Here is a 25,063-nt window from a genome sequence, read left to right as displayed (position 1 = left end):
AGAAGAGATTACATCTATGGCAAGGCAACAAGTGGCAAGAGAGATTAGAGTGAGGTGAGCTCAGTGCTCGCTTGAAGGTGAAGACAGAGATGGCAGGAATTTGGCCGAGATGGCACAAGAGGAAGTTTTGACTGTGCAACGAGACGGGGGACCAAACCCCAACATGGAACTGGTCTAAAGGCGACGAAGAAAGAGTGTGGCAAAAGGAAAGAATGACGGCGACACCCTGAAAGAGGTTCAGAGACAAGGACCAGGTGATTCGGGCACAAACAAGGGGTTAAAGAGTGGAAAATTCAGAAGTAAACACGCAGGGAATTTGGAAGGAGGTTGGTTTGGAGTGGGGGTGTTAACATGTAAAACAGATAAGATAACAGAGGGGAAGAAAATATCACGGATTGGATAAGGGGATGGGAGGGTGGGGTGGGGGTGTGGGGTGATTTGTGATGGTGGTGAATTGGCTCAATCATGCTATCAAATTGAAGACTTGTTGGGCTTAACCTGAAGGTCTCCTCTTCTTTGTCTCTTGTGCGTGGATTCGTTGACGCCACTGTCGTGGAATAACTTTATTGAGCCATACCTGTTTACAGTTGGTTGCATCATTCATTAATACGTACATATGGAGAGAGATGCTAAAACCACATAGGGGTCAGCATTATCCTCCCACTGGAATGCCTCACTGAGCCCATTATATACAAATGAACAGTGATGTGGCAATTTATGGGGGAAAATCACACTTTATGCCTATTCATGCTGACGGTTAAGGGGTCAGGAGAGTAAACATGAGTTTGATCAGATATTGGCACACAAGCGACTCTGCGATCTGTTATCTCTCACGAGTGGTTGGCACATTGCAAAATAAAATTAAACACAGAGATGAAAACACAAGTGCTCAGCATTCTGTTTTGCTTCACTCAGTTTTACGCAAAATGCTTTGCAGGCAATCACATGATCTCAAGAGCTCTGCATTACCTTATATGAGCAACGGTACCCACCCTATGGGTGGGGCTTCAATTGGGAGGCCCAAATGAAAAGGCAAAATCAGAAATTGAAGGCTTTTTATTTATTTTAAACGATTCATATAAACATCCATTGAATCATATCACACACAAATCATCAAAATCTAAACAGTACATGGCGCCCATTTTGAAAAAAGATTGAATTCTGCAAAACGGAAGCGGCCGCGACATGTCTTTCTCAGTCGCACGTTTATGTGTGAAGAGTGCGCGCCGAATCTGTAACACGGAAGCGGCCGCTTCATCTGTTTCTCAGTCGCTTTGCACACGCTGCCATGTTACTTCGGAGCCACAAGTTTATAAAGGAAGAGTTCGTCAGGAGTCGATCTACTCTCTCCTGGTACGTAGAATAAACAGTATTTGTAGAATTTCAACTAAAGCCACATCACTGTTCATAATCGGCAAATATTATTCCATCGTGTTTGGAAAAACTGGAAAATTTGGAAAAACAATATAGCCTATTTTACTCCCAGGGGTCCCAGGAATACCCACCCAAAATATCGTTGCGATCGGTTGAGCCGTTTTTGCGGTACCTTCGAATGGACGGACGAACATTTGGTGAATTTTATAGTAAGATGGTCAAAAATTCTCTTTTTCAACAATAAAGATTAATTGAGCATTGAAGAATAATTACTCCACTTCCATACCACTTCAACTTTGATTGATGAAAAAATGCCTTGCTGCACACACATCAATTGTGTGTGCAGCAAGGTATTTCGTGTGTGTAGTATTTGATGCTGCTTCATGTTGAAGAGATTACGAAAAGCCTTGTTACATTCAGCGCACATGTAAGGCTTCTCTCGTTGGTTATCTGCATTTGCGGGTTTCAGAAGGTGGAACGGAGCCCTCACAGGTCTCAAAGTATCTACCTTTGTGTGTGTGTGTGTGTGTGATATTTATGTGTCTAATATCTAAAAAAAATAAAAAATAAACAGAATACTAAAGTCATCCCCTCCATTCAGGCTAATGCTATTCCCTCCCACCCCTTTCTAAACTAGTGCTTCCCCTTGTGGTTTATGCTTCTGTGCCCAGGAATGCTCTCTGGTGTGTAATTTTTGATGCCGCTTAAAGTTGGAGCGATCAACAAAAGCCTTGGGGCATTCAGAGCACTTGTAAGGCTTCTCTCGCGTATGTGTTCTGTGATGTGTTTCAAAACGTGATGAACGAGGAAACGACTTGTTGCACAGAGAACACTTGAAAGGCATCTCTCCTGTGTGTATTTTCTGATGCGTTTTCAAATGTGAAGCAACAGCAAATGTCTTGTTGCACACAGAGCATTGGAAGGGCATGTCTCCTGTATGTATTTTTTGATGGCGAGATAAAGTTAATAAAAGAGCAAAACTCTTGTTGCATTTAGAACATTTATACGGCTTCTCTCCAGTGTGTATTATTTGATGTCGCTTCAACTTTGACAGATGAATAAAAGCCTTGAGGCATTCAAAGCACTTGTGCGGCTTCTCTCCGGTGTGTATTTTTTGATGCGTTTGTAAATTTGATGAACAAGTGAAATCCTTGTTGCATACAGGACATTTATAAGATTTCTCTCCTGTGTGTATCTTTTGATGTATTTGTAATGTTGATGAATGAGCAAAATCCTTGCTGCACACAGGACATTTATAGACTCTCCCTGTGTGTTTCACTTTATGATAATTCAAAGATGACAACCAAGAAAATTCCTTGCTGCACACAACGCACTTGTACGGCTTCTCTCCCGTATGTATTTTTTGATGTGTTTGTAAAGTTGATGAATGAGCAAAATCCTTGCTGCATACAGGACATTTATAAGGCTTCTCTCCTGTGTGTATTTTTTGATGTGTTTGTAAAGTTGATGAACGAGTGAAATCCTTGCTACACACAGGACATTTATAAGGCTTCTCTCCTGTGTGTATTTTTTGATGTGTTTGTAAAGTTGATGAACGAGTGAAATCCTTGCTACACACAGGACATTTATAAGGCTTCTCTCGTTGGTTCCCTGTGTGTATTTTTTCATGTGTTTGTAATTGTGATGAATGAGTGAAATCCTTGCTGCACACATTGCACTTGTATGGCATCTCACAACTGTGTATTGCTTGACATCTCTTTGAAGACTTTAATAAGATAAATGTTTTCGTGCAAACAGAATACTTGTGCGGCTTCTCGTTCAGCTTCTCGTTCCTTTCAATTTTCTTGAATGACGATCTACAATTGTTCTTAGTCAATACACTGCTATATTTGTTGACTTCCTGATAAGAAGTCTGTGTCATGTTCTGATTGAAAGAAACTTCACTGTCAAACAACTGCGAACTTGACTTAGAATGAGAAACCAATTTCAATTGATTCTCTGCAAAGACAATTCAGAAAACCATCAATAAATCACTATTGCTGTGAAACATCATCATTTTAAAAAGCATAATGAATAGTACTCCATTACCATTGAAAACTGGCCCTGTGTCTATGCTCATCTGTCATGAGGCGGAACCGAAAGGAAAGGATTAATGTATAAGGTCCCGTGACAAGAATGCTTTGAGCTTTGATGGTGGTTTCTATATATATAATTGAAGGGTGCTGAACAAAATGGGTGGCTGTTATCATTTCAAGATTGCTGGCATTTTGGCATCTTGGCTCCGTGCTATAACCCAATATGGCGACCGGCAGAATATAAATTGGCCCTGCCATACCATATGTGGTCCATGTGTTTTTTTCATACATTTTATAATTAATGGATGTCGGGGAATACATTTTTCCCACAAAATAATATTTCTATTTCAGGAAAATACCCAAATCCCAAGAAGGCTGGCAAAATCCAAGATGGTCACTAAAATCTCTCTCCCACTCTCTGTCTACCTCTGTCATGACCCTGAATTTGTGAAGGTGGATCGGCTGTCTCCGTGCTGCGGGCTTGTTCAACACAGAATTGTCCGGGGTAAACAACAACAACAACAACAACACGCCGGCTGATGTAGGCTTTGTTGATACAGCGATAGCAACGAGATTTAACACGAGAACCACAAGCATCGCGCACATACCTAATTCAGCCGCAGCGGTCAATTTGACCGCTGATGAAAAAAGTTGGTCATCATATGAAATTAAGCAAGAAATAAATTGTCAAACACATGTTTATTGTTTGTAATGATGAAATTGCTTGAAACACAAAAAACACATCACAACTGTGCACCATTTAGTTGTTACAGCTGGCAGCAAACTGTGCATTTTCTAATCACTTGGCCTGTGCACTTGCCACACACTTGCTTGCTGCACACTGCACAGATGTCCACCGTTTTGTTTCTGCATTTGGCGGTTTGGCATTGATGCCGCTTGCACTTTGCAGGAGGTGCCTGCTCCACACTACTCGACTGTTGTACCTCTTGTGGGAGTGGCTCAGAAGAGTACCCCTGTCGAAGCTCGCCAACAAGTTGAGCAATGAAATCTCGTCGGCTGATGCGTTTCCCAGTCACTGCACCACATACATTTATGGGAGCAAAGTCTAGAACGTTGTAAAAGACATGAACTGGCCATCTGTGAGATCCTGCTTTTATGGAGCATTTCCTGGACATCTGGTCAACAATATCCATTCCGTATTTAGTGGAATTGTAAAAAGCATCAGTGTCGGGAAGCGTCTTGGGGTTATCCTGTGTTTCCACAGTCGGGTGAAGGGTGCTGAGTAACAAAACATTTTTGTTTATCTTACCCTGGTAAACTGTGAGGGTTGTGTCACCATGCTTCATCACCATCATTGAGTGAAACGACACCGAGCCTTTGTGGGTAATAGCTGCGCATCCACGGTGATGTTTTCCCCAGGCTGATAGCAGCGGATACAATTGTCTACAGACCGATTCCAGACCTTGGACACCAGCACAAATTTGTTCGTCTGCAAACGTTGAGATCTCGTTGCCTTTTGGTCAAATCGCAAGAATCTCATTATAATGCAAAAGAATGGTGGGCCCCATGTAACAGACCACAGACTGTTTACTTGGACTCCTTTCACGCAGTACATACCTCGGGCATACAGCACAGCAATAAATGTAACAATTTCAGGCAGAGAAATGGACCATTCATCATTATCGAGTTGTCCCCTGGACTCCGTCTCAGTACATTTCTTTGTGGCATAACATAGGCTCATCAATAAGCAGCCACCAGGAACTCACACCACTCTCCTTTGTGATGCTGCGCCTCGCATGTGGCGTTCGCCCTTGTGCCTTTCGAAGCACATTATGATGTGGCAATCTGCCTGGAGCATTCGTACTGTCAGCAATTTCCAAGACAGTTTCATCTTTTGCAGTTTCCTTGAGCATGTAGCCTGATTGACACAGAGCTATAGGTTGTACCTTTGGCTTTGGACTTGATGGACTGCCATGATGTCATGCTTTTCCACATGTGGACACTGTTTGCTGTTGTGGCTTTGCTTCCGATTTTTCTTCAGCCGAGTCACATTCAGTGATATGGTCCTGCTCGGGAATGTATTCGTCATTGTCTTCATCACTTTCTATATAATCTCCCTCTGACTCGGTCAGAAAGCTGCTGAAGTAATTGGTGGAAAACCTCTTTGTCCGAGAGCCTAGGCCGTCGCGTCATGTTCACGGCAGTGTTTCTGCACAACAACAACAACAACAACAGGCATTTTAAGGCCATTTTCCCTGCAAGAGCAGGGGTTGGCCTTGCGGTCCCCATGACAATCTTCTCCATTTTGCCCTATTTTCTGCAACTCCCAACAACAACGCTCCTTGCCCGCATTTCTTCTTCGACCATCTTTAGCCAAGTCTTTCTCGGTCTTCCCGTCCTCTACTTCCTTCTACATTCATTGCCATCACTCTTCTCAACCAGTCACTTTCATCCTTCCTCAACACATGACCAAACCATCTCAAACTGTTTCTCTTCACAGCATCCATCACAGGCTCTATTCCCATCATCTTTCATAATTCTTCATTTGTCTTCCTCTCTCTCAACGATACTCCACACATCCACCGAACCATTCACATTTCCACCCTTTCCAGCCTTCATTGCTGTTCTACGTTCATTACCCATGTCTCGCTCCCATAAATCATAACACTTCTCACACATGCAGCATACACCTTTCCCTTCAGATTCAACAACACTCCCCTCATCATCAGCACGCCACTCAGTTCCCGAAACTTCTTCCATGCACATCTCACTCGAGCAACCGTTGCCGAGTCTGATCCACCTTCTCCATTCAGCATGTCTCCGAGGTAACAAAATATTTTCACACCTTCCAGCTTCACGCCGTCTCCAAGATCCAACTCAATGTTTCCTCCATCTGCAGCTCCCTCTGTGCACACCTCACACTTGAATGTAGCTGCCACACTGGTTAATGACCCTCTTGAACCATAACATTTTTGATGAACGCACTCAGCGCACCCGTCCTGCACACAGCACATGGCCACTTCCCAGTCCTTTCCACCTCACCACATGCTTTACCACTTGCCATCACCTTCGTTTTTCCGATATTCACCTTCAGACCTTTTGTCTCCGTACATTCCTTCCACTTGTTCATCTTTTCCTTCAGTCCATCCATACTTTCCGCAATCAACACCAGATCATCTGCATACAACTCCCACGGTAAACGCTCCTTTTCGTTTTGAGCCAGCACCTCCATCACAGCTACAAATAGTAGTGGACTTCGTGCCGACCCCTGATGCACTCCCACCTTCACCTCAAACTCACCATTGTTCCCGTCCTTCGTCCTTACAGCTGTGCGCGCTCTTTTGTACATTGCCATCACTACTCTGATCAACCATTCCTCCACTCCTAGCTTCCTCAATGCCCATGTCACTACTTCACGTGGAACCCCATCGAATGCTTTCTCCAGATCAACAAACCCAAGAAACAAGTTCTTCCTCTTCACAATGTACTTCTCCTGCAACTGCCTCACAATAAAAAGTGTGTCTGTCGTTTCTCTTCCTGGCATAAATCCAATCTGCATTTCGTCAATCTTCACTTTCTTTCTTATCCTCCTCTCCAACACCCTTTCCAATACCTTCATTCCATGCTCCAATAACTTTATCGCTCGATACGAGCCACAGGGCAGAGGGTCACCTTTCCCCTTGCATAGAGGGACGAGGGTACTCAGTTCCCAATCCACTGGAATGCGGCCTTCTTTCACCACCATAGTTGCAGATCTCTGTCATTCTCTTCACACCCCAATTTCCCACTGCCCTCAACATATCTCCCACAACTCCCGTCTGCCCTCCCGCTTTTCTACTCTTCATTGCTTTCATTGCTTTTATCGCTCCCTCAACTTCCTTCTCGATTATCTTCTCTGATGGTCCTAAAACTGGGTTACTCTATGTTGCTATCCCATTCATTCTCTGCATTCAACAGTATTTCCATATATCTCTTCCATCTTCCTTTAATTCCATCTGGGTCCACAACGATTTGTCCCACTTCATCCTTCAAGCAACTCACCCCCATCGCATCACACCTCTCTTTCGCTATCTGCTTTGCAATCCTGAATACCGCTCTCTGACCCTCTTCCAAATCCAAGCGTTCTCCGAACATTTTCCTACATGCCTCCTGTGCCTTTGCTACCTCTTTCTTTGCAGCCTTTTTGGCTGCCTTGTGACATTCATGCTGTGCCTTTTCTGCCCCCATACCCTTCGCCTTCTGCCACTCCTTGAACTTCTTCCTCTTCTCATCAATCTTCTTTCCAACTTCATCATCCCACCACCATGTTTCGGAGTGCCTCGGTGGTTTTTGTCCATCCACATACATCACCAACGGCTCCCAACAGACTATCTTTCATTGACATCCAACCACTTTCAAGCTCACCCACATCATCCTCCACCAAGTGTTTCTGCACACTGTCTGAAATTGAATGAGGGAAAGAATGAGTGAATGAATGAACGAACGAATGAATGACATATTGGGGATTGTACGTGCTCTTCCAGCTTAGCAGATTCCGCACACAGCGATGAAATTGCATCAAAATATTTTTGCGGTTTTGAGAAACCACTAAATAGTAATGGCAACTACCATACAGGTCCCTTCGAATAGTTATTTCATAGGAGACCATTGTCTTAGTCCATTTCCCTTATTTTGGGTTATTATGTCTTCATGCGTTGGGTAAAGGAAAGATAGGTCCTCCACTTATAAGGGATAAGCTACCAGGCAATGCACCAGGCTCCAAGCCACAACATGGTGTCCAGGTTCAGAAACCCACCAATCAGGGTGAAAGTTATTGTGGGGGAACTTGTGGGGCAGAGTTACGGGCTCCAACAATAGGGAGCCAGGACACCTCCAAGATTGTGGCAGCAGCAGGTCCGGTAGGTTCGGGGGGGAACAGAGGTTAACCCCCTCGTAGTAAACCCAAACTCCGGGCCATAACATATTCGGTGTTCAGGAGGGGAATTCCGCTCCGGCCACCGGAACAATATGTACCGATAATATTTGGGGTCAAATTGACCGCAGCGGTGGTTTTTGGTATAATGAGGGCATAAATCAAATGTAGTTGAGGTCAGGCGGTCAACTTTTTGTGAGAATACTTAACACCGAGAGACAGTGAAAGCAGAGGATCCTCAAAACTGTGAAAAAAAAATTACGCTCACAATCGGTTACTGAATAATTGTTTGCGGTCAAATTGACCACAGCGGCGGTTCTAGTGTAAAAAAGCATAATGGCATAAAGTAGTCCATTTCCATTGAAAACTGGCCCGATATCTATGCTCATCTGTAATGCAGCGGAACCGAAAGTAGAGGATCAATGTGTAGGTCCCGTGACAAGAATGCTTTGAGCTTTGATGGTGGTTTCTATGTAACTGAAGGGTGCTGAAGAAAATGGATATAAGTTATCCTCTCAAGATTGCTGGCATTTTTGGCTCCATGCTATCATCCACTATGCTTCCGCCAGAATATAGATTGGCCCTGCAAGACCATATGTCGTCCATGTGTTTTTTTCCATCTATTTTATAATTAATGGATGTTAGGGAATACATTTTTCCCACAAAATAATATTTATATTCAAAGTAAATACCCAAATCCCAAGAAGGCTGCCAAAATCCAAGATGGCCACTAAAATCTCTCTACCTCTGTCTACCTCTGTCTTCCCCTGTCTATCTCTGTCGTGCCCCTGAATTTGTGAAGGTGGATCGGCTGTCTCCGTGCCGCCGGCTTGTTCAACACAACTGTCCGAGTGTCCGGGGTATACAACAACAGCAACTTGCCGGCCGATGTATGACTTTGTTGATACAGCGACAGCAACGAGATTAAAAAAACACAAAACAAACCATCGAATCAGAAGTTTACCGCTGTGGATGCATCCTATTTTACACCGCCTTAGTTAACACGTGAAACTAGTTATTCATGCCCGTAGTTTGTGTCCATGATGTTCCTAAAAACATGAAGTTTCGTGTTTGGAAGGATTTTCAATTTTGATTGATTGCCAGACTAATAGACAGGAAGAGGAACGACAGACGCGCTTTTCATTGTGAGGCAGTTGCAGGAGAAGTACATGGAGAAGAGGAAGAAGTTGTTTCTTGGGTGTGTTGATCTGGAGAAAGCATTCGATAGGGAGATCGAATGCGTCTGGGACGATGGGATGGACGCAAAGTATTGACATGGGCATTGAGGAAGTTAGGAGTGGAGGAATGGTTGATCAGAGTAGTGATGGCAATGTACAAAAGAGCACGCACAGCTGTAAGGATGAAGGACGGGAACAGTGGTGAGTTTGAGGTGAAGGTGGGAGTGCATCAGGGGTCGGTACAAAGTCCACTACTATTTGAAGCTGTGATGGAGGTGCTGGCTCAGAACATAAAGGAGGGTTTACCATGGGAGTTGTTGTATGCAGATGATCTGGTGTTGATTGCGGAAAGTATGGATGGACTGAAGGAAAAGATGAACAAGTGGAAGGAATGTATGGAGACAAAAGGTCTGAAGGTGAATATCGGAAAGACGAAGGTGATGGCAAGTGGTAAAGCATGTGGTGAGGTGGAAAGAACTGGGAAGTGGCCCTGTGCTGTGTGTAGGAAGGGTGTCGGAGTGAACTCCATTCAATGTACAATGTGCGCTGAGTGGGTTCATCAAAAATGTAGTGGTCTGAGAGGGTCATTAACCAGTGTGGCAGCTACATTCAAATGTAAGGTGTGCACAGAGGGAGCTGCAGATGGAGGAAATGTTGAGTTGGATCTTGGAGACGGCGTGAAGCTGGAAGGTGTGAAAACATTTTGCTACCTCGGAGACGTGCTGAATGGAGAAGGTGGATTAGACTCGGCAACGGGTGCTAGAGTGAGATGTGCACGGAAGAAGTTTCGGGAACTGAGTGGCGTGCTGATGATGAGGGGAGTGTCGTTGAATCTGAAGGGAAAGGTGTATGTTGCATGTGTGAGAAGTGTTATGATTTATGGGAGCGAGACATGGGTAATGAACGTAGAGCAGCAACGAAGGTTGGAAAGGGTGGAAATGCGAATGGTTCGACGGATGTGCAGAGTATCGTTGAGAGAGAGAGGAAGACAAATGATGAATTGCGAAAGATGATGGGAATAGAGCCTGTGATGGATGCTGTAAAGAGGAACAGGTTGAGATGGTTTGGTCATGTGTTGAGGAAGGATGATGTTTATATAAGCGGAAGTGACTGGTTGAGAAGAGTGATGGAAATGAATGTAGAAGGAAGTAGAGGACGGGGAAGACCGAGAAAGACTTGGCTAAAGATGGTGGAAGAAGAAATGCGGGCAAGGGGGTTAACAAGGAGAGATGCAGAAAATAGGGCAAGATGGAGAAGATTGGCATGGGGACCGCAAGGCTAACCCCCGCTCTAGTATGGAAAATGACCTTTAAAATGCATGTTGTTGTTGTTTGTTGCCAGACTAATAGACAGACTGAAGCAATTCCTTTATAGCAAGTATGCAATATGCATGCACACTCAAGACAACAATCCATCATATTTGCCAAATTTAGAGCCAATACACTGCGAAGCTGCACCTTCATATTCCGATTCGTGTTTTACATTATTCAAAATATGAAATTAAAATGAAAGTACGCAGCTCTTCGAACACAGACTGACAATGACATCTGTCAGACAGATTGAATAAACCAATTGTGTCACCCCCTTTACGCGACATACGCAAGATAAACAGGAACGTCCCAATGAGCCAAAGGCTGCTGTCATAAAGGAGGGTTTACTACAATCGATCGTATGATCATTAGTTGAATGATCGTATTAAATAGAGAGCATTTGCATTTTCCAGCATGCTGCAGTAATGGGGGTTTTCTTTGGTTTTCATTGGCTTGATATCAGAAATTTAACTTTTCAAACTTGGACTTATCCTCGTAAATCCAAATGATAATTAGGTTTACTCTCCACTAGGACGTGCCCGTACGTGGGTGCCCGTTCCTTTCCAAAAAAAAATAAAAAAATGTCTTCGCCCATGCATGCATGGGCGTGCCCATGGGCCCATGGGCGTGCCCGTAAGTGCGTGATGTGACCGTACAATGAATGTATCGTCCCGACGCCGCAGCTCGGATGGCGCTGCAGTTAATCGGGCCTGTATCGGCAGAGTTATTATAAACGTGTACTACAATCGATCGTACCTTACAACAATCAACACAGATTGCAACGTCAAATAAATGAATACGCTCTCAAATGTGCCGTCCGAGGCAGCGTCTGCTCGCCACGTTCAGCATCAGTACGTCGTCACTATGACTATCCGTAAGTCCGGAAGTGACGTCCTCATTTGACTGTCCGGAAGGTCGCATATCGCAGTTACGATGAATCGCAAATTAGTTTTAATTAGTTTTAAAACATAGTTTAACGCCAACATAGTGCCAACATAGTTTGCCAACGTGAAATAAATGAATACGCTCTCAAATGTGCCGTCCGAGGCAGAGTCTGTTCGCCACGTTCGGCACACGTGATAGCTCGCTGCTCTCTGATTGGTTGAATCGTTTTTTGGACATAGCTCGGTAACTACTTCTCCGATTAATTTCAAACCTTGAAAAGGCACATCCTCGGGTCCCCAGCAATATACCTGGCAAGTTTCAAGTATATCGGACCGGTAGTTGTCGAGAAACAGCGGTCACAGACAAACACACACACACACACACAGACACACACACACACACACAGACACACACACAGACACACACACACACACACACACAGAGATTACTGGAATTATAGATAGATGAAATGGAGAGTAACCTATTTATTACTGCTAGAGTTTTTCTTATTATTATTCTGCCGCCCTATTTTGCACCTCCGAAAACTTCATAATTAATGTTCTCAGCAACCGCTGGTCGGATTGACAGGAAATTTTCATCAAATGATCGTCTCGGCTCCTAGAATTTTGTAATGCTAATGATGACGTCATAGGTCACGTGGTATGGGCGCCATCTTGTAAAACAAATTCAACTTTTCCCCTCTGTATCTCCGAAACGGCCCAATGGAAAAATTTGAGGAATGGCTCATTCTGAAGAACTCTTCAATGGGAACAAAAGACATGTGTATCGAGTATATTAAAAATGCTAACGTTAAGAGGTTAGAATTCATCAAACAAAAAATTTTCTCCCCAGAAAATGGGATTTTTTTCCCAGATGCTTAGTTAAAAAAAACTCAGATTGCAAAAAAAATTCGAGGTCATACGTCACATGGTTCGGCCGCCATCTTGTTTTTCGTGAAAAAACATAAAAACCCCTTTTTCTCCACAACGGCTGAACGGATCGAGCCCAAACCTGGCAGGCGTATTCGCATACCCATGACGAACAAAAAAGTCACTGAGCACGACGTCATCCGACACATGGTTTCAGAGTTATGACGTTTTAAAGCTCAAACTAGAAATGGTATCACCTCCATAATTTGTGGAGATATCGAGTGGAAACTTTACACAAATGTTCCTCATGGGAGGATGTTTCAATGTTACTTGAGACGTTTTGATAAGTCACATGGTTTGGCCGCAATAAATAATGGAAGTTAAATCTTAAAAAGCTTGTAACTCTTGACTTGACCACTGCATGGATCGACTTGAATTGTTAACGCAATGTAGCTCTCATAAAGCGGAAGAAGTGTGCAAAATTTCAAGATGATGGGATGTACGGTCTCGAAGCTATAAGTCTTTATTGTTGAAAAAAGAAGAAACACACCAATTTGTCCTCCCAGAATGTGATCACGATCACGCGATCTCCCGCGGTCATTTCAAACTCAAATGAAATTCCAATTGCAGAATTATCAATAGGTGAGGCATATTAACAAACGAATGAAACAGATTTGGTGAAATTCTGACTATTTTTAACTCGATCGCATTTCACTCAAAGTTATGAGCTACTGAAGAAGAAGATGTCCATCCAGGACGTGATCAGTTAGACTACGGATTTTTATGTTAAGAAAATAGGCCTTTTATGTTTTGAAAAGCGGGAATTTTTTTTTTTTTATGTGAAAAAATCCCGAAATATTTTTTTCCCCCGTTTTATTCATTTTTTATTATTACCAAGTTTTTCAGAAATCAGTCAAAAACAAGAACAAAAAATGGTAAGCTTTTTCCTGCACAACATTAAGCACCCTGGGCTAGTAAACAGGTAAAAAATGACGTTCAGGTACCTTTATTGCAACCGCATTGTTTGATAAGTAGAGGACGAGAAGAAATTGACAAGACCCTTTTAGGAACGGTTAAAGTAGGTGTTTGAAATCATTATCTTGGTAATGTTCTCCATGGTGAGGGGGTGTCGGCGGTCGGTGAGGACGTTTCTGTACACGGAGAAGGATCTTTCCACGTCGACGCTGACGATGGGGCAGTACCTCAAGAGGGGGATGTCGGCAAGCTTGACTCCAGCCGGCACACCAACCTCAGATCCGTGCTGATCTCCATCCAGGATCAAAGCCACTGTCCTCAGCACACCAATGTCGGGATTGCACTGCAGCACCGCCTTGAACTTGGTGAGCAGGATCTCCTTACGGCAGCCTCGGATCTTTTCGAGCTCCTCCTTGGCCTGATCAAGGAGCTGGAAGGCCTTGGCCAGCTCCAAGCCGGCCTCCTCCAGCTGCTTAAGGATCTTCGGGATGAACAACACGTGGGCATTTAAGAAGACCAAACTGAGCTTGATGTCCGCCTTTCCGAACAGGTCCTTGGCACTCCGGATTGCCATCGCGTCGTCATCGTTCAGCTGGTCCACAACGTCCTTGACGGCCTCGAAGTGCTCGGCGTAAAATACCGCGGCGTCGATCCACGTCCCCCACCGAGTCAGAATGGGCTCCGGGGGGAGAGAAAGATTGGGCTGCTGCTCCTTCCAAAGGACAACACGCGACAGGGCTTTGACGAACACCTTCTTCGTCGTGGCAATCAGGTCGTTGACGTCCTTGAACATTTCTCGGACTGTCTCGCAGACACGGTGGAGCGCGTGGGCAACGCAAGTCACATGCAGCAAGTCCGGGAAGAGTTCCTTCAGGGCATGGCCGGCCTTGATCATATAGGCCGCGGCGTCGCTGACTAGGACCTTGAGGCACTCCGGCTTGAAATCAGGCCAAAGATAGCGCAGCGTGTCATTGACTGCGCGCACGATCTCCCCGGAGTTGGTCTTCTCCAGAAACATGCACTGGACGAGGTGGGGACGAAAGTACCCCTCCTTGGACAAGCGTCCCGCGATGATGTTGGCCACATATCGATCTGCCGAATCGGTCGTCTCGTCGACGGACAGCCAGATGGGCTGCTGTCCGAGGTCGGCACAGATCCCCGCCAAGGCCTCGTCGTAGCACTTGTCGAGGTAGTGCTTTCGAATCCAGCTTTCATCGGGGATCTGGAGAGTGATGTGCTTCTCCAGGAATGACCGGAGGGCAGGGTTTTCCAATTTCGACCATGGGATGCCAGCAGCCAGCATGGCCTGGCACATCTCCTGAGCCACAACGTCGCACTTGTGCCTCTTTCCGCCACCAAAGTCCTCCATGGTGACTTGCGTGACCGTCCTCTTCTTCTTCAAGGCCAAGTTGCTCTTGTGGCGGTCTCCTCGGACAGATTGGGCCAGCTCAGACTTCTGCTTCGCCCGGAAAGTCTTTTCACAAGCTCGACAGAAAGCCATGTCACTCGACACGTACTTGAAGGTGGCCCCATCGCCGCCAGTGTTGAATTCCTTCAGCCACTTGTCACGAAGAGCAGCACTCATCTTGATAGGAGACTTGTTCACACTTTGTGTACACTCTCTCACTGTAGTACACCGCCTCACTGCTGTACACGCTGGGGACGCAACGCACGCAAGTGGACGCAACGTTTTGTTTTTGAGATCAATCGCAGTTAAAAATTTCGATCGCAGTTAAAAATTTCGAAAAATGCCCTAATTTTTTTTAGCGTTGCCAGACATTTTCGACCAAAAAGGGCATTTTATTTTATTTTTCCCGAAAAAGGGCGAAATATTTTTTTTCTCCGAAAATAGCAAAATAATTTTTTTGTGCACAAAAAAGCCGTTTTATGTGAAAAAATATTATTTATTTTTTCACATAAAAATCCGATGTGCAGTCATCACTATCACACGATCTCCCGCGGTCATTTCAAACTCAAATGAAATTCAAATTGCAGATTTGTCAATTGGGGAGGCACATTGACAAACGAATGAAAGATTTGGTGAAATTCTGACTATTTTTAACTCGATCGCATTTCACTCAAAGTTATGAGCTACTGAAGAAGAAGATGTCCATCCAGGACGTGATCAATATCACACGATCTCCCGCGGTCATTTCAACCTCAAATGAAATTCAAATTGCAGATTTATCAATAGGTGAGGCATATTAACAAACGAATGAAACAGATTTGGTGAAATTCTGACTATTTTTAACTCGATCGCATTTCACTCAAAGTTATGAGCTACTGAAGAAGAAGATGTCTAGCCAGGACGTGATCACTATCGCACGATCTCCCGCGGTCATTCAACCTCAAATGAAATTCCAATTGCAGATTTGTCAATATAGTCCGGCAGCTAAGCTAAATATAGCATAACAATTGTGCATTTTGTGGGGAAAGCACCAAATTTGGCACACTAGTAGACTATCATATTATGAAAAGATCTGGATATTGGGCCATCTCAGATTCAGAGATTTGATTTTTGCAAGGATGTGTGTGTGTGTGTGTGTGTGTGTGTGCATGGATGTCTGTGAATGAAAGAGAGGGATATAATTGTGAGGAACAGAAATGAAAAAACGAGATGTGTGTGTGTGTGTGTGTGTGTGTGTGTGTGTGTGTGTGTATATGTGTGTGTGTGCGGTGGAGTTGGGGTGTGCATGTGGAGGAGGGGGGGTTGGATATGTGTGTGTGTATGTGTGGAGGGGTGTGTGGATGTGTGGATGTGTGTGTTTGTGGGTGGGGGGGTTTTGGGTGTGCATGTGGAGGAGGGGGGGTTGGATGTGTGTGTATGTGTGGGTGTGTGGAGGGATGTGTGTGTGTGGATGTGTGTGTGGGTGTGGGGGGGTGGATATTTGTGTGTGTGGGGAGGAGTTGGGGTGTGCATGTGGAGGAGGGGGGGTTGGATATGTGTGTGTGTATGTGTGGAGGGGTGTGTGGATGTGTGGATGTGTGTGTTTGTGGGTGTGTGGGGGGGAGTGGATATGTGTGTATGGGGGAGGGGGGGTTGGGGTGTGCGTGTGGAGGAGGAGGGGTTGGATGTGTGGATGTGCGTGTGTGTGAATGTCTGTGTGTGTGTGTGTGTGGGTGGGGGGGGGGGGGGTGGATGTGTGTGTGGGTGGGGGGGGTGGATATGTGTGTGTGTGGAGGTTGGAGGAGGTTGGGGTGTGTGTGTGGAGGAGGGAGGGTTGGATGTGTGTGTGTGTGTGTGGAGGTTGGAGGAGGTTGGGGTGTGTGTGTGGAGGAGGGAGGGTTGGATGTGTGTGTGTGTGTGTTTGTGTGTGTGTGTGTGTGTGTGTGTGTGGAGGGGTGTGTGTGTGTGTGGTGTGGGGGACTGTGATTGTGTGTGTGTGGATGTGTGGATGTGCGTGTGTGTGGATGTCTGTGTGTGTGTGTGTGTGTGGGTGGGGGGGTTGGGGTGTGTGTATGGAGGGGGGTGTGTGTGTGTATGTGTGTGTGTGTGTGTGTGTGTGTGTGTGTGTGTGTGTATGTGTGGAGGTGGGGTGTGTGTATGTGTGTGTGTGTGTGTGTATGTGTGGAGGTGGGGGGTGTGTGTGTGTATGTGTGGAGGGGTGTGTGTGTGGGGGGAGGGGTGTGGGGTGTGGGGTGTTTGTGTGTGTGTGTGGGGGGGGGTGGATATGTGTGTATGTGGGGGGGGGGGGTGGGTGGGTGTGCGTGTGGAGGAGGGGCGGTTGGATGTGTGTGTGTGTGTGTGTGTAAAACTAGAGCAGCTAAGAAGGCTACAAAGAAAGAGGTAGCAAAGGCGCAGGAGGCATGTCGGAAAATGTTCGGAGAACGCTTGGATTCGGAAGAGGGTCAAAGAGCGGTATTCAGGATTGCAAAGCAGATAGCGAAAGAGAGGTGTGATGTGATGGGGGTGAGTTGCTTGAAGGATGAAGTGGGACAAATCGTTGTGGACCCAGATGGAATTAAAGGAAGATGGAAAAGATATATGGAAATGCTGTTGAATACAGAGAATGAATGGGATGGAAACAGCGAGTAACCCAGTTTTCGGACCGGCAGAGAAGATAACTGAGAAGGAAGTTGAGGAAGCGATAAAAGCAATGAAGAGGAGAAAAACGGGAGGGCCGACAGGAGTTGTGGGAGATATGATGAAGGCAGCAGGAAGTTTAGGTGTGAAGAGAATGACAGAGATCTGTAATCTGGTGGTGAAAGAAGGCCGCATTCCAGTGGTTTGGGAACTGAGTACCCTCGTCCCTCTATACAAGGGGAAAGGTGACCCTCTGGAGTGTGGCTCGTACCGAGCGATAAAGTTATTGGAGCATGGAATGAAGGTATTGGAAAGGGTGTTGGAGAGGAGGATAAGGAAGAAGGTGAAGTTTGACTAAACGCAGTTTGGATTTATGCCAGGAAGAGGAACGACAGACACACTCTTTATTGTGAGGCAGTTGCAGGAGAAGTACAGGGAGAAGAGGAAGAAGTTGTTTCTTGGGTTTGTTGATCTGGAGAAAGCATTCGATAGGGTTCCACGCAAAGTATTGACATTGGCATTGAGGAAGTTAGGAGTGGAGGAATGGTTGATCAGCGTAGTGATGGCAATGTACAAAAGAGCGCGCACAGCTGTAAGGACGAAGGACGGGAACAGTGGTGAGTTTGAGGTGAAGGTGGGAGTGCATCAGGGGTCGGTACAAAGTCCACTACTATTTGTAGCTGTGATGGAGGTGCTGGCTCAGAACGTAAAGGAGGGTTTACCGTGGGAGTTGTTGTATGCAGATGATCTGGTGTTGATTGCGGAAAGTATGGATGGACTGAAGGAAAAGATGAACAAGTGGAAGGAATGCACAGAGACAAAAGGTCTGAAGGTGAATATCAGAAAGACGAAGGTGATGGCAAGTGGTAAAACATGTGGTGTTACGGATTCAGCACTTCCGTGGTTGTGGTTTTCATCCCCTTGAGACATTTCCGGTTCTATATATTATGGTTATTGTTGTTTAAGGGAAATGGTTATTGTGGTTAAAAGGTGAAAAGCGTTCATGGTAAAAAAGAGACAGGAAGCCGGATCGGGAACCGGAAGAGGAGGAGAGAAGGCGTGGCGAGGAAAGTGGGACAAGACGCGTGGCTTGCAGCTCCGTAGCGAGCGTTATCGAACGAAAGTCGCGAGTGACCTTTGAGTTTCCTTGAAAGTAATTTCCTGCGACAGGTGTTATTGCTGGAGGATTGAGAAACCTGTGTTGTCAGTTTTAGGCGTTGAGGTTCCGAAGAATCCTCGCCAGGTCGCTTTGACTCAAGTAAGAGCCGTCGGCCATTTTGAACTTCCTGCTTTGTTCACCGAAAAAGGTTTTGCTGCGCATCAGCTTTTCGCACCCTCCTGTCGTCTGCCGGGGATGTGTGTGCACAAAAGCGGCGTTGGAAGATTACGTCGCGGTTCGCTGATTGAACTGTGAACGTGCACGTCTGGAGGGCGCCTTTGGAATTTCCCTTTCCGCCACCAGTTTGCTTTTTGTTTGGACCACGTGACGGTCCACGCTTTGCCTGCGCCTCCTGACTCGCCTCATCGCCTCATCACTACTCGCAGGAGGGGATCACCTATGAATTATAGAGACATTGAGGAGTGTTCTTTTTCATTCACTGGGAGCGCAGTGAGTTATCTTACTTTAGCTGATGGTACCATCGTAAGATGTATTGAGTGCACTTTTGATTGCTATTGGTTGTACCGTTATTCTTGTGTGTTATTTTTAATACAACATTTGTTCGTTTATAATCATTGGTGTGGTTTCACTATTGATTACTGACACAGAATGACATATTTTTTCTGCTGTGGCTCCTCTCGGGGTTCGGAGGTATACTGAGACCAGGAGGTCGGGGAGGAACACGTAACAGTGGTGAGGTGGAAAGAACTGGGAAGTGGCCATGTGCTGTGTGCAGGAAGGGTGTCGGAGTGAACTCCATTCAATGTACAATGTTTGCCGAATGGGTTCATCAAAAATGTAGTGGTCTGAGAGGGTCATTAACCAGTGTGGCCGCTACATTCAAATGTAAGGTGTGCACAGAGGGAGCTGCAGATGGAGGAAATGTTGAGTTGGATCTTGGAGACGGCGTGAAGCTGGAAGGTGTGAAAACATTTTGCTACCTCGGAGACATGCTGAATGGAGAAGGTGGCTCAGACTCGGCAACGGTTGCAAGAGTGAGATGTGCATGGAAGAAGTTTTGGGAACTGAGTGACGTGCTGATGAGGAGGGGAGTGTCGTTGAAGCTGAAGGGAAAGGTGTATGCTGCATGTGTGAGAATTGTTATGATTTATGGGAGCGAGACATGGGTAATGAATGTAGAGCAGCAACGAAGGCTGGAAAGGGTGGAAATGCGAATTGTTCGGTGGATGTGCAGAGTATCGTTGAAGAGAGGAAGACAAATGATGAATTGCGAAAGATGATGGGAAAAGAGACGGTGAATGATGCTGTGAAGAGGAACAGGTTGAGATGGTTTGGTCATGTGTTGAGGAAAATGAAAGTGACTGGTTGAGAAGAGTGATGGAAATGAATCTAGAAGGAAGTAGAGGACGGGGAAGACCGAGAAAGACTTGGCTAAAGATGGTGGAAGAAGAAATGCGGGCAAGGGCGTCAAAAAGGAGAGATGCAGAAAATAGGGCAAAATGGAGAAGATTGTCATGGGGACCGCAATAGTAAGGGAAACATATGAAAATCTGTTAACTAAATTGTTACCAAAAAATTTCTTCACCAATATGTTTGTAAAGGTGTGTAATAACATGTGTTAAAATGTTGAAGGTCAACTCCCGTGGGAAACCCAGAAAAAACGCTGTTGAATTCGGGTACCGAAAAATTATTTTCGAGAATTTTTATTTTTTAAAATCGGCCCTTAAGTAACTTATGAGGGGTCAAATAAGGGTTTTTCATGATTCTGAGTTGATTGTTAACATTTATATTTCACCACAGACACTCCTTTGTGGAAAAATAATTTCTAAATATATCTCATTTTCTACTTTGCAGGACATGGAGTCTAGCAATATGGATGAAGACGTTACTCCACCTGTGCTCAATTGCTTCATCTGTGCACGCTCGGATACATAAGCTGAAAGGCTCATACAGGCAACTCCAAAGGGATACTCAACTTTATTGAAACAAGCAGAAACTGTCGAAAATGTTACTGTTGTGGAACGTATGAAGGAGGCTCAAAAGGAAAGAAAACTGAGGTACCACCAGAAGTGTAAAAATGATCTGTACAACAACTTTGTTGCAACCACCAAGAAGTCAGCTCAAGCATCAAAGGCAGAGAAAGAGTCATCAAAGTTGAAGAGAAGACGCACTACTTGTGAGTTCAGTTCATCAACTGGCTGCAGTTCTAGAAGATCACAGTCAGTTGACCTCCTGTATAAGGATGTATGCATTCTTTGCAACCAACCAGCCCAGCTCTACAAAAATAATCCAGCACAAGCTAGAAAGAAATACAGAGTGCCAGATAATTTGACTGCAGATACACTGAAGGCAAGCTTGCTGAAGACAGCACGGAGTCGCGGGGATGACTGGGGCACTGAAGTCACTGGACGCCTGGAAGGGATCAACGACTTGGTAGCAGAAGAAACACTGTACCATTTGCGATGCAAACTTATGTTTGCGAGAGGTGACAGTTTGTCCAAGACTGATGAGGAAGGAAAAAGGAAGAGAGGACAGAGGAGTATTGATGAGGAGCGAGAGGCAGTTTTTATTGAATTCTGCGAATGGTTAGACTCAGAATTAGAGCATGGGGTAATGAACATGGACCAAGTCCATGAAAAGCTGCAGGAGTTTGATCAGTCACCAGAGAAGAGCCTTTCTTATTCAAAGCATTGGCTAAAGATAAAACTTCTAGAGAAATACGAAGACACCTTGTATTTCACAACACAGGAAAGAAGGGCAGATGTACTCTGTCTCAAAGATGGCACCGACAATATTCTGCGAAACCATCATGCTAATCTTGACCATGGAGATGAGAAGACTCAGATCATAAAGACGGCACTCAAGTTCATATCCAATGATATTGCCTTGATTGATTTAGGTCCAAAGTCATACCCCACCACACACAGTATGACTGACATCGATAGTCAGCTGACACTTGTTCCTGCAAGCCTTCAGATGTTCTTGAGACCGATTGTCAAGACAGACGAAAGAGTTGCCATTTGGGGGCAGAATTTTATTAAGGCCTGTCGACCTCGGTCTGGAGTATTGCCACACCAAATGGGGCTTGCCATACAACTTGATCATAGATTTGGGTCAAAATGGATGCTCAACAAGTTCCACCGGCTGGGATACACTGAGTCTTACACGGAGACACAAAACTACAAATACTGCTTCCATAATAGTAGGAGTGGAGATGATGTTCCAGATACTTCTGGCACTCTTGACACCATTGTGGAGGAAACCGATGAACAGATCAATGATGAGGTTGCGGTTGATGCTGCGCTTGAGGATCAATCAGTGATGACAGCCAAAGTGCCAGCCAGTGAAAGCGAATTGTCAAGTAATGATCAGGTGGTCTTTATGGAGGTTGGGGAAACAAACAATGCAGTCACTCAGTTGGTTGAGACAATATAGATTGAAACATTGTCTCTATTCACGGAAACACTCCCTTTCACTCAATGGGTTGGATCGAAGTCACCTCTCCGGCACCACCTTTGCCAGATCCACAGACAACAGCAGCTTTCCCCCGGGTGAAGTTGAAGGCACTTGACAAAGCTAAGATCCTCAGAGGAACTGAAGTAAAGATTATTCCATTTACGAACAGGAAACAGATAGGAACGAACGCGATCATGTTTCTCCCCCTCGCTGAGCTTTCCTCCTCCCTGGCTCATGATCAGCCACTCCTCACTCCAGGTGACACACTCTGGGCAGCGGGGTGGGTGATCAAACCAGAGACTCTACCTCCAACAGAGGGTGCAGCTGCACAACATTCACTCCGTGCCTACCTGCAGACCCGGGACTGGATCCTTCTACAGAGCATGTCTCCGAACCCCAGTGACTATGGATGGACAATAGGTGTGCATAGGTATGAGCCAGTTCCAACACTGGACCCCACGGCTCCTGAGGAGCTATTGCAGTTCACGAGCTGTAATTGTCATGGAGATTGCAGCAACCGGCGATGCAGCTGCAAGAAGAATGGGGTCACGTGCATCTCGGCCTGTGGAGTCTGTAATGGCATTACATGCAGAAACTGCAGTCATGATGTTGTTGAGTCTGAAGAAGACATAGACAATGACTGTTTAAACTTCTGACATTGTGAATGAGAAATAACTCTTGAGTATTATATATGTATGTGAAATAAAAGCTACTTTGTGTGTAAATGTAAAAGTGAAAATATAAATGTTAACAATCAACTCAGAATCATGAAAAACCCTTATTTGACCCCTCATAAGTTACTTAAGGGCCGATTAAAAAAAATAAAAATTCTCGAAAATAATTTTTCGGTACCCGAATTCAACAGCTTTTTTTCTGGGTTTCCCACGGGAGTTGAACTTCAACATTTTAACACATGTTATTACACACCTTTACAAACATATTGGTGAAGAAATTTTTTCGTAACAATTTAGTTAACAGATTTGTGAAATATCTCATAAAATGCCCTTACTACAAGGCTAACCCCTGCTCTGGCAGGGTAAATGGCCTCAAAATGCATGTTCTTGTTGTTTGTATTCCAATAAAATTGAAGCATCAACTTTATTGCTGTGCAGGGTATGGTTTTCTATGAACTCTCTCGTTACTATAGCATGCCATCTACCCTCATCCCCGTATTCCCTTTTAATAAACCCATTTTAATTATAAGAGACGTTTTCTCACCTTTCACCTCCCACGTGTTGCCTTGTTCGGCCTCGGATCGGAACGATTCTTGGGTTTTGAAAATTGAAAAGAACAGTTAATTGAACGCATTATGCATTTGGTAAGCTCAACGATCTTTGGTGAGGCCAAAGCTCCTGATGCCTAAGTGACGTTTGTCAGCCATTGAAGTGACACAAGCTTGACTGTGTGCACACTGTATAAACAAATCAATTCTCTGGCATGATGTTGTATTTAAGCATTTCGTTGATAATTAATCAACCAAACCAAGTGGAGCTGTGCTGTGTGTTCTGTGCATGGTTCTGCTTACCTTCATGCATCTTAGGAGCATTCTTCAGCTCCCAGAGAGAAGAAGCACAAGGTTCCTGCTTTACACACTCATTGCTCAAAGCATCCTGGGAACTCTGAGAGAAGTGACTTTGAAAATCTTCCATCTTCACTGGATGAACCAGATCTGCAAACAATATGATCTCATGTTATTTAAGTAAAGAGATAAAATGAATACCAAAAAAACAGGAGAAAAAGACATAAAATGTCAAAGTCCCTGCGGTTTTAGTCATTTGTCTGTGCAGAGTTAAAGGCCGCTGTTCGGCCATCTTTGGTCGGATATGTATACTCTCGTGTGTTGTCGATGTGGCAAGTGTGAACAAGATTCGTCCATGCATGTCCGGCAAATGGATGGGACACATTTAAGTAACACAATGGCCGCAAGTCGGCCATCATTGTTCTGATCTCAAAATAAAATGACATGCATATGTAAGCCTTCATTCATTTATCTGTGTGCCACGTTTGAAAAAGATTGGTAAATGCATGTTCGAGAAATGGTTGAAGAAATTCCCTTTTGATGAACCTATTTTAATAATGAGACGTTTTCCCAACTTTTACCTCATGCATGTTGCACCGCCTTTTTCAGCCTCGGATTGGAGTGATTCTTGGGGTTTTGAACATCAGGTTGTTGTTTTTTTTACAACTAAAATGGCTGCTAGTCGGAAATCTTTGATCACATTATGGATCGAAATTATTTGCACATACACATATACATACACATATTTGTGCACACACAATATATATACAGACTTGGCATTTAATATGGAATATATTTTTTTTCTTGACGGGTTTACTTTCTGAACTCAGTATATCAATCTGGTGAGTTTGTTTTACCCATCGGTGATGTCTTTGTTGAAAGAACCATGTCACTGATTGTCTTTGGCAGCAAGAAGTCAAGAACAGGATTATATCACAGGTGGCATGACAAAATGTAAGGGCAGGTACATTTGACAATTGGCTTCACAATCGGGTATAAAAGGGTTGTTGTGTTCTGCATTAGTGGAAAACAACTGCTGCACGTCTACAAAAGTTATTGCCGCTTCCTCTGGAGATTGTCCGTCAACTTGACAATGCTGTTTGTCATGGAGTGATGGCTTTACAAAATTCTGGCATGAAACAGCGTGCTATTGCTCGGCAGTATGGCATCACTCAAGGTCAGGTGTCAGCGACGAAATGGAGAAATGGTATGGCAACGAAATGCTCAGAGGGGTGTCCCTACTCCAATACCGAGGCCAGGACGTCCACGCAGAACCACAAGGAGAGATGATCGCCAGCTGCACCGGTTAGTCTGCAATGGCCGTACCAAGTCAGCTAATCGGCTTAGGGCTGAGTGGCAGCAACTGACAAATGTGCCTGTATCCAGAAGGCTAGTCAACCAACAACTGGTTCAAGCAGGCTATCGTGCCAGGCGTCCCCTGAGA

General features: G+C 44.8%; 1 protein-coding gene and 1 long non-coding RNA gene across 4 annotated transcripts in view; both read right to left on the bottom strand.

Moving 5' to 3' along the window:
• Positions 1-1,041: 1,041 nt before the first annotated feature.
• LOC137413984 (uncharacterized) overlaps positions 1,042-25,063 on the bottom strand; it is a 53,550-nt gene continuing 29,528 nt past the window's right edge. The window contains exons 4-6 of one of the 3 annotated variants that reach the window (XM_078778121.1): positions 23,626-23,769; positions 23,319-23,366; positions 12,677-15,156 (exon numbers count right to left, since the gene is read on the bottom strand). In XM_078778121.1, coding sequence (XP_078634247.1) covers positions 13,589-15,156; positions 23,319-23,366; positions 23,626-23,769 — 1,760 coding nt within the window. In that variant the 3' untranslated portion in view covers positions 12,677-13,588. Of the gene's footprint in view, positions 3,334-12,676; positions 15,157-23,318; positions 23,367-23,625; positions 23,770-25,063 lie in introns of those variants that run through there. The other 2 variants (XM_078778123.1, XM_078778122.1) reach the window with 2 other exon arrangements.
• On the bottom strand, positions 4,093-6,060 carry LOC144892288 (uncharacterized). Its single transcript, XR_013623494.1, has 2 exons — positions 4,681-6,060; positions 4,093-4,446 (listed from the first exon to the last, which is right to left on the bottom strand). It is a non-coding gene; the product is annotated as an uncharacterized LOC144892288 (long non-coding RNA).

Source organism: Myxine glutinosa, chromosome 5 (genome assembly GCF_964187855.1).
Source record: "Myxine glutinosa chromosome 5, kmMyxGlut1.1, whole genome shotgun sequence".
In the NCBI taxonomy this organism is placed as follows: Eukaryota; Metazoa; Chordata; class Myxini; order Myxiniformes; family Myxinidae; genus Myxine; species Myxine glutinosa.
The sequence above is the reverse complement of the archived record's forward strand: the minus strand, read 5'-3'. Positions and strand labels throughout refer to the sequence as shown.